Genomic DNA, 10,451 nt, shown 5'->3' with positions numbered 1-10,451 from the left:
AAAGACAACACTTTCTACTTAAATAGATTCTACTTAAATAAGGCAAGTAGTATACTCATATTAGTAGCAGCAGAACCACTTTTTTGAAATTAAACCTGCAGCACAGTTTTAAGCAGTGGTTGCCCCACGGCATGCCGTTTCTAATACTTTCTTCTAATATGGGTGCCGATAGGTTTTTCTTTAAAATTTGATTTTCCTTTATTGATAAGCCTCTTGATACAACTTTTTTGTGTACGATTACAGTGCAAAGAAGAATCAAATGACATTTCCCGTTTGTAGTAACATTACATAAAACCACTTAAGGAAAAATCAAGTACAGGTGCTGTAATCTATTTACTATTCCTATGTCGATTCCTATGTGTTCGGCCACCTTCAGTGTTTAAAAACACATCAACAGTGTTTACATTTTCTGATGCACACCTACAAAAATATACAGAAAACGACGATGGTCTAATGTTGAATGCAGTATAGATTGTGTGAAGTCATATACGCGTAAGGCGCAAAAATTTTACGTATTATATTACCTTATCATATAGTTTTAGGTTTAAAAAAGTTCTAAAACAATCCGATTCAAGTTTTGGGACTTGCCTCGGTTACCCCTAGCGGTGGCTAATCATAGGATTTTAAGGGGTTTTAGCATTACGAAAAAATGGGCAGTGGCCTAATTGGAAAAATGAAACTCAAGAGAACATTGTATTTCGTCGTACTTTAATGTTCGAAAAGCCTTCTGGAATGCCAACCAAGCTAAAATTGTGCCTCATCATCAAGATAAAAAATATACAGTGCAAACCGAGGCGGATAATAATAACACAAAAATGCCAAATATTTTTTACATGGAAATTGCAGGGGTTTTGCTTCTGTACAAATGTTTGAAAAAACCTTGAGTTTGTTTTAAAATTATTTCAGAATTACAACTTTTTTCGATTGAATATAGCATATAGCTTTAAAAAAAGTTAAATAAGAAAAGTGAGTTTACTGGAATTATTGCATACTGTTCAATTGCCCGCCTAAAATATACGGTTTGGATATTATTAGTAGCCTACTAAAGTTTATAGAATATCTTTGAAAAAAAAGCGCAAGTAGAAAAGTATTTTTACATGGCGGCACCCCGGTTGCGGAGCACTGAGGTAAGCCATAAAAGGTTGGCAACCACAGGTGAAGTGATGCTTAGTAGGGGGGCAGAAGTCTAAAAGAACTATAGTAGATTAAGATACCAGCAGCACGTTACAATTAGCCATCAGTAGCAGCAGTCTGCAATGTACAGCTCATCGGCCCTGGTTCCGGCGACGTCAGGTGGAAGATTGCAAACCAACTGGTGATTGTCGGCGATCAACGAGCCCGAATCGTTTCGAAAGTTGAGAAAGTTGCAGTCGCAGAACAGGGGATTCCCGCCAAGGGTAAGGAAGAACGGACCAGTGTTTGGCTCTGCGCTATAAAAAATCAAACACAATACTGCGTTAGAGTAAGCACAGGTGAAAGTAAAATCAATTTCTTGCCGGAACTCCGAAGAGTCTTTTTTCCGCAACGCACGACAATATTCAGACATGACTGTATAAAGTTACGTCATAAACTGAGGTTTAAAACAAGTAGGATACATTTAGGAAACCTTAGGTTATGGTTACATATCGTGCGCAAATATGCAATGCAATCTTAGTTGTAATCCTTAATAGAGATGGGGGGGGGGGGTAGGTAACTGGTAAAAAACAACTTTTTTATACTGAAACGACGTAGCCTACCTGCAAAAATCACTGGTTAAAGTATAACGTAGACGAAAATTGACTAAGTCAAGTCACTAGGTCGTTACAACACAGTTCATGCCCTACACCAGTGCTCTTCAACCGGCAGGAACGATGCACCATAAGTTGCACCAAAATATGCATAGGGTGCACCAGAACGAAAAGGTATACAAGAATGCACAACAAACTTTTAATAAACCAAAAATATTTGACAGATTTGTAGACAAAAAGTTATTAAATAGTCTCTTTGCTATTTTTCTGAAGTTTGTTTAAATACTGTTTTGTGACATGCAATGGTATTTGCAAGCAACCTGCAAACCATCGTCGTACTCTCACCGACAGTGTGTAAAACTTCGGCAACTCCGCTTGGTTTGATTGACATGATATTGATTTGCATAATGATTTATCATATCGGTTTTTACCTCAGTTTGCTTTTTGAGTAAACAGGGTGCATGAGTTCTTCGCAACAACTTTAAGGGGTTTACTAAACAAAAAAAGGTTAAAGAGCACTGCCCTACACTATGGCTTAATTAGTATGTACCGGATCCGATCCGACATTATTGGACATTCCTATATGCAACTTGAATTACGTCAATTAATGTATGCTTACTTCCTATCTACGAGAACTGTGAACACGTCCATGTTGATGAACTGCATGTTGTTGTGGTCGAGGCTGATCTGGTGTCCGCTGGGATTTCTAGATCCGAAGGTTCTAAAGGCCGACGGATGGATTTCGTTGATTCGATTGTTTTTCAGGTTGAGGTAGAATCCTTGTCTCAGGCTGGAAAAGGCCTCCGGTGGCAACCTTGTCAGGCTGTTTCCCGCCATGTCCAAGACCTGTGTTGAAAGTGACAAGTTAGGTGTCGTACACTCGTACAGGTTTACATTGTAGCCTACAGCACCTTAGGTCTTGACTAACCAAATCAGTCGATCTCCATTAAGGATATTCATGCAAGCCAGGCTAGAAAAAACAACTAGTCTACAGTGATGTTTGAATGCACGAGCTACGGTCATATTGGTACGCTCTACCACCATTAGCTACACAGGCTTAGAGGGGAACATTCCGAATAGGAACCAAGACATTGTTTACTACATCCTATTAGTACAAATAACTTCATAATGAAAGGGATCTACAGTTACATGCAGGGCCGGATTAACCAATAGGCTAATAAGGCTATAGCCTTAGGCCCTGGAAAAATTCGGCCCTTAATTTTTTTAAGGTTCAATTTTTTACATCATTCTCAATTTAGAACGAAATATCTTCAGTTTTTTGCCACAACAGTTTGAGCATTTCGTATTGACCATTTTTAAGTTAATGTTTGTAGTTAAAAGCAAGTAAACAAATCGAATCCGCACTAACGATTGTAAAGTAATACATGTTTTACTGTAAATTACTTTGTCTAATCGGTTTTCATCAACCATGCGGTGTATGTTTTGTTTATCATAAGTAAAAAAACAAGGAAAAATATGACTTTAGAAGAGTGCTCAACACAGCAGTTAAGTGTTTGACAATAAAACCGAAAAGCATTTTGGGGGCCTTTTTTAACACAGTCACAATTTTCACGTGATTTCTATACAGATACAGCTGTGGGGTCAATGGCCCTTGCAAATTGACAAAGTCATCTTGATAAATGCAAATGAGATAATAGTTCGCTATTCTTAATTGTGTGCTAAAGGCATCTTATATCCTATCTTGCTGAATTGGACGTTTTGTCAATTTAACCCAAAGAGTCGGATATTTTTCGCGCGACCTCTTTGTTGCCATATCCATAAACGTATTTAAACTCGATTGAAGTTGCGCATACAAGTTTCTTGAGAATATTAGTTTCATGGTTTCACGCTTTGTTACGCCATCTTTATAACTTTCACGACTTGCCCCCATACAAAAACCATTAATCTGCCGCGGGCCCCTGCCAACTCAGGCTTCAAATATTTTTGTACCGGTACACTACAAATCATATTTTCGCAGTAGAAAATTTTCCTAAAGGGAGCACTGACTATTAGTCTATGATACTTAGGGAAAGGCGGGGCAAAACGGGATAAATGCTATTTTTTGAGGTTTACAAAATGTTTTTGATAAGTAGGGTAGCAACCGAAAGGTCTCACTGAAAGTTACTTCTATGTTTAAATAAAGCAACTGAGAGAAGCATACATTCTGAATAAATTAACATTTTTAGACGATTTTTGCACGGAGCAAAGCGTACCCCACGAATAAAATATAATTTAATTGCCTTATTGTGTGGAAATGCAGGATGACGGATTTTTGTGTAAGGGGCGCATAAAAATTTTCCGAAATATTGTTACAAGTTACGTCACAACGTGACGTCAGGAATTAAGTAATAGTGTACATGGCGCGTTTCTGGGTTAAAAATATTTTTCAAAAAAGATCAAAACACACAAGAAAACGAAAAAGGAAATAATACTTCAGCAGCCTTATATCAATATATAAGTTACATGGTTATAAATTGGCCGTACATAAACAGCCTTTTATTTCCCCTATGCTATATATCAACTTATAAGTAGGCCTATTAAAACAACTATCAATTGATCCTTTTTTACAACAGATCTTGTTAAAATTTATCATTGTTAGGCCTTCCTGCAAAACTGATCACAACATAAAATAATAATATATTTAGTTATTTTATTTCAATTCCAACATGTCTTACTGAAAATTTATTAAAAAAAACAAACAGCAAAGTTTTAAGTTGAGTTACACAAGTAATAACGGACTACCTTGTGAGGGTTTGCCCCTACACTATGCATCGCATAAAAAGCTAATTTCTTTAAAAACTCGGAACTTAAAAAGTCCAACTGTTCCGGATTAATAAACAGGCCCTTAACTACTAATTTTTAAGCAAAAAATAACTTAGAATTTACTCGAACTTTAGTAACAAACGCATAATTTTGCTGCGCTATCTCACATCAACATTCCCCAAACACATTTTCTCTCCTTCCTGGTTTCTACAAAATCGAATCTGCCTAATGTTTTGCCACAAACGTTTTTTTCAGATGGCAGTCTGTAGAATTCAGTAAACAAATACTGACGCTCGCAATTTTTGTAAACGAGAAAAATAAGGGGTCAATTATGGCCCGCTTTACCCTAGTTACATTTAAAAAAATGTTTTTATCCATGTATGATTGTATGTATGTATTTTCGTTACTTTTTGTACCTTGTAATTGTACAATTGTTCTTCTGGCAAAATTTTATGCCAACGTTTAGACCACCTATTCGGGCAATATATTGTACCTTGGTTTGCCACATTAGGCCCTTCTCTAGTAATCAGCCTTAGGCCCACAGTACCCTTAATCCGGCCCTGGTTACATGTCAATTTAATGAAGGATGCATGACACATACTTATACAAAAGTGACCTGGCCCTCCGGCAGTTGTTGTTTAATCAACGATAATAAATAATGTTCAAGTTAACTTTGTCTAATTTAATAATGTCCCTCTTTGGTTGTTTTTCCTTGGCTGTTAATGATATTTTACCGCATATTCTTGACTGTTTTGTTAAAAGGTCTGTCCATGTGCTATTTTTTTGTAGTCTCTTTTTGTATTCCCAAGTCACTTTTTTGGTTTTATTAAAGAATAGTAGCTTTGGGTAAAAACGTTTCGTTTTGAAGTAGGTTCTACACAGTAACAATCAACGTTTCAAACTTCCGAAAATCCCAATACATATTTGTGCTGCCACATTTGTGTAGAATTTTTTCTCTCTCGAAAAAGTGATCTGTTTAAGCGACTGTGTTTTTTTTTTTTGTTACAGCAAAAATAATTTCAATTCTCAGTCAACAAACTTATTCACTGCAAGCTGATAAAGTAAAAATAAATACTTCAACAACGGTTTTAATTGTCGGAATATCCATTAGTTTAGGCCAGGGGTGGTAAGCAAACTTTTTTTAATAAAGATCCGGATAACTGTAATGTAATGTTTGGTAATCGCGGCCAGATAACTATAACCAAATATATAGTTAGCTTTTATAAAATGTTTTGTTAACTTTAAAATCTCAACAAAATTTAGCTTAGTTTTTTATCTGACAAACTTTTCCATTTAATAAAGTTTTATTTAACGTATTTTAGGATCATTAAAAAAATAGGCTCCAGGCGGGAAAAATTAAACCGGTGGGTCGTAGTTTGTAGTAACTATACCTCTATCTAGCCATTGGTATACCTGCCAAATCGTATTTTTTATTGTATTCTATTAATCGCCCCTTCTTCTCGTGCTTGGTTATATTATTTGTGCTTACTCTCTTCAAGAGAGATCGACTCTGTCTCTCAGCCAGACCAGAACAGCTAGCTCTGGTCTCCTCGCTTCTATTCTATTGTGCAACCTTCTGTGATGGAATAAACCAAACAAGCTAAGATTACAATAAGGATGAAATAAACCAAACAAGCTAAGATTACAATAAGGATGGAATAAACCAAACAAGCTAAGATTACAATGAGTAGTCAATATTGCCTTAAAGTTGCCCTACAGTTTTGTGGTCCCTGTTATAGGCGAAGATAAAAAAACACAGACAAAAAATGGCCGAAAAAAAACAACAACATAGCAACCTCAAGAGAGACGAGTTGTTTGAAAGCACCAGGTAAAATGCGTCTGATCTGGTTGTTGTTAAGCTTCAGCACGCGAAGGAGCTTGACCTTGCGGAAGGAGTTTCTCGCCAGTTCGCTGATTCGGTTGCCGTTGAGATTTAGGATTTCGATCCTGGACGGGAAACGCACGCCTGCCGATCAATGAAATTCTTGTAACACAAACTATAAATTAGATTGTAGAATTTCAGTTTCCCAACTTTGATTGGAGTTAAAATTATCTCAGGTTTTAAACTAGATTAGAGTTAAAATTAGAGCAGTTTAGATTAGGCCTACAAATAGTTCGGAATTAGAATTAGGGCCCTACCTGCGTGGCGGCACCTTCCCCTAGTGGAGACAGGTTGTAAAGACAACTATAGGCTCAGAGCACTACTGATTAGTCAAATATTCCCGACCACCTGTTCCGTCAATGGAAAGAACCCAGCAACAACACTTAGGCCTACCTACTTTCTGTGTTTTATCTTACCTTCTCTTAGTAAAGTCCACATTGGTGGACAAAAAAGTTTACCTACCTCGCACTGATTCAATATGATTTTCTGCGAGTATGAGTTCGGAAACGCCCTTAAGCTTCAATAAACCCTTCCTTGGCAGCGACGCAAAACGATTTCCTCTTAAACTGAGAAACCTTAATCTCCTGTGAAACAGATTTGAGGCTTCAGTCCTGAGTTAACATAAATAAAACGTGCACACTCTTCTTTTTAAAGGTTTAGCCTTGGTGACCGCTAACATATTTTATGAGACCAAGACGGTTATAACGACTAACTGTTAATCATCCGCTCTTAAAAAACATATATGTTGTTTTGAACGACCACTGGAAAATTTTGAGAGACAGTTGCGGTCACGCAAAACACTTCTTGAAGATACAGGTTTAACAAATGCAGTTTGGTTTGTTTGACAATGTTTGCTTCACATATGTGGTGGTTGGTTGTCAGAGTTCCATTGTAGAATAGAATTTATTCACATAGGCCCCAGAAGGTATGCTAAGTTTTATCCCAATTGGTGCTCTTTGACCCAGTACATTTGAGATACCCCTCCTGTTTATCTACAATAACCCAAAGTAAACTCGCATTTTCGTTATATTTTTGTCTGTTTTTTTTCGGGAAATTATCAACTTTTGGGTCAATAAAATTCGTTAGGACTACTTTGCACCTTCGGCGCTAGTCTAGAATTCTACTACTTTTCTACAGTAAGAAATGAGTTTGACTTTTTTTAAATTTTATTTAATAAATAAATAAATATAGGGGAATAAATATAATAAAATAGTTGACCCAGCCGAACCCAAACGCTTACTCGCACCCTAACCCAAATAATGTTAGCAACATAAATGGTTAGCAACCGGACGAAAATGTGGTAGGATTATAGACAAGCGCCAACCGATTTCTTCGTATTGATTTAATAATGAAGCTTTTTGCCATAACTGATTGTGACGCCCTCATAGCGTAACTGTAGTATATTCTATTTAAAACAATATTGTTTCATACATGTTCGCCTTTGTAGTTCTTGTTAGATAAAGTTTATACTATAACACATTTTAAATAAACTAATCCTTCGCAAAATATACATTTCAAAACATCTCACCTGTTGGGTGTTTCGACCGTGAGTGCACTTGCATTGTTATGGTCAATAAGAAGCACAGAGAGCCCTAGAAACTTGCTGAAGTCGCCTAGGTGTATTGCCTGCAGGTGGTTTTCTGAAAGGCGTAGGGCTGTGACGTTTACCGGAATCCCGGGCGGAACCGCGTCCAAATTTCCGGCTAAACAGTTGACCGCGAAGCCAGAACACCAGCCGCGCCGGTCTTGGAACAGAAAAGTGGACGTTGGAGTATTTAACTTGGGCAACCCCCTATGGGAGCATCGAACTATTTAATTATTATTATTAGCCAGCGCTAGACTATACCATATTTTTGTTTTTTATAGACTTTAGTGGTCTTATAATACCCATTTGATGTCAAGTGCACTTTTATGCATATGATTTGCATGGAATCGTATAGGCCTATGTGGTTAAGTTATAGAAATTCACCGCCGTATTTTATATAGGGCGCAATTTTAAATAGAATTTGCAGTCGTTGTATGTGTATTAACAACAGAATCTGGCCCTCCAACAGAACACATAATGCCGACGATAAAAGTTCTAAAATTTATTAATAAATAATTTGTTCATCTTGGATGTATTTATTTTACATTTATATTTTAATATTTTAATTTTTTACTATTTATTTGTACAGACAAACTGATGATGCCATTTATAGGCGAAATGCATATTTGTATTAAAGTTTTACACCTTGCTGACTGATTTTTGTTCGGAGCGGTGCGCTTCTCAAGCTTTTATTAATTTGCAGTCGTTTGTTAAATATCGCTTTAAGAGTTTAGTTATTTAAAATCAGTTAATTCCTTGATGTTAAATCGACAAAACAAAACTGCCTTAAAGGTATACGTATTTAAAAGGGAACAGGACAATTACAAAAGGAGCCCTGGTGGTAAAAAGGTTAAGCACCACTGCGCCGGAAGGCTGAAATACGCACTAATATACGTACAACAAAAATTATTCTAATAAAGTATCTTATTTTAAATTATTGACGTCATAACGTCACACAACAAGTAGACTTTTTCTTCTGAAAAAAATCATTATTTTGTCTTGTACAATGAGATTTCAATCGGACCTTTGTGTATTTCTTAAAACTATCCCTTATAACTACAAGTGGTCTACAGACCCTAGTTTAACAACCCCTGCACTAAATACAGTGTGAAAATGGTTGTTTTTATCGATTAAACTAGTGATTTTCAACCGGTGTTCTGGTAAAAATCGTCAGGTGTTCCACGAGAAATTTATTAAATTTTTCCAAAGTACACTGATAAGTTCCAAAGTACACTGATAAAAACTCGTTGCGTAATACTAGGATTGCAGTAGGCTACAACCCGAATATACATTTTGTGCTCGTCTAACCATGTACAGATATCGCGCTAGGAAAAACTGAAAGCGAATTTATCGTGCTGATATTTGTAATAGATTATTATAGTTCAGTAGGCGTTCTGTAAAATTATTTAATACATCAAGTGTTCCGTGGCTCTAAAAGGTCGAAAAACACTGGATTGAAAAGTCCTGCGACTAAACAAATGTAAATGGGTTTCCATTCAGTTAATTTTAACAACGGTCTTACTGCAGCGTGTGTCTTTACACGAGTTGCATTGCGGCGGGCAATATTGCATTTTCTCCGCTTGAAACAGAAAGGCCTTGGCGGTTGCGGCAATCAAAACCAGCAGGAGCATCAGGGCAATCCATGTCCCTGTCTTAGCCATGTTAGTGGCAATTTAAGCTAAAGCACAATTCGTTTCTGTTGATATTAGAAAGAAAGTGTAAACAAAACGTTAAAAATCACTCAGTTTTTAGAGCAGTTCGATGTTTTTTTATCTTTTAATTAGTCTATATTCAGAAGAGTATATAATTTACATTCAAATGTCGTTTAAAAAAAACGACAGAATATTGATACATTGTAATAAAAGTGTAAATTGATACACGTAATTTTAAATCATTTAAAAAAAAAATTACCACGTAAAACCACGTAAAAAACATATTGGCCCAACAATGTCTAGGCCTACCAAACGCCCCGTTTTAGCCGGGAGAGTCTCGATTGTTATGACTTTGTCCCGGCATCCAGATTATTCGACCAAAATGTCATGATTTTAGTCAGCCAACATTTTCCTTATAAAATACTCGGACATTAGTTCGCTGTGATTGGCCTGTTTTGTGAACTTGATGAAAAGCGTTACCCGTTTTGCCTTTTAATTTTCTGGCGTATAATGGAGTTGTTACGTTACTAGTGCAATTGCAACCAGACTTGGACAACTATATAATTCTAGTATTCTAATTAACGAACTAGAGCAAAATGCGACTAATTCTATTTCTAATCTGATTTGTGAATTGCTTGTGTGCTCTAATTCTAGTTCTGATCTAATTTGGATTTTACCAAAAATGGTAGGCTTTCTTTGTCCAACTCTAGTTTTTAGTTTCTCGATCAAAACAAAGGATTTGAATTAAATTTTTTTGGTTAGAACGAATGTATGTAATTTTTACAGTCTGAAATGCATATGCTATGCTAAAAAACATAAAAATTAGCACACACGTGTTTATG

At 36.3% G+C, this 10,451-nt stretch overlaps 1 protein-coding gene across 1 annotated transcript; it reads right to left on the bottom strand.

The window, feature by feature from the left end:
• Window positions 1-27: 27 nt before the first annotated feature.
• Window positions 28-9,648, bottom strand: LOC146167433 (uncharacterized). The gene is made up of 6 exons (XM_083389219.1): window positions 9,480-9,648; window positions 7,901-8,117; window positions 6,835-6,956; window positions 6,287-6,456; window positions 2,347-2,573; window positions 28-1,430 (listed from the first exon to the last, which is right to left on the bottom strand). The coding sequence occupies exons 1-6, from the start codon at window positions 9,616-9,618 to the stop codon at window positions 1,238-1,240; spliced, it is 1,068 nt and encodes a 355-aa protein (XP_083245345.1). The 5' UTR covers window positions 9,619-9,648; the 3' UTR covers window positions 28-1,237.
• Window positions 9,649-10,451: the final 803 nt, after the last annotated feature.

Source organism: Ascidiella aspersa, chromosome 1, assembly GCF_963924565.1.
Source record: "Ascidiella aspersa chromosome 1, kaAscAspe10.2, whole genome shotgun sequence".
NCBI classification, from domain to species: Eukaryota; Metazoa; Chordata; class Ascidiacea; order Phlebobranchia; family Ascidiidae; genus Ascidiella; species Ascidiella aspersa.
Note: the sequence above shows the minus strand (reverse complement) of the source record. Positions and strands in the feature narration are given on the sequence as shown.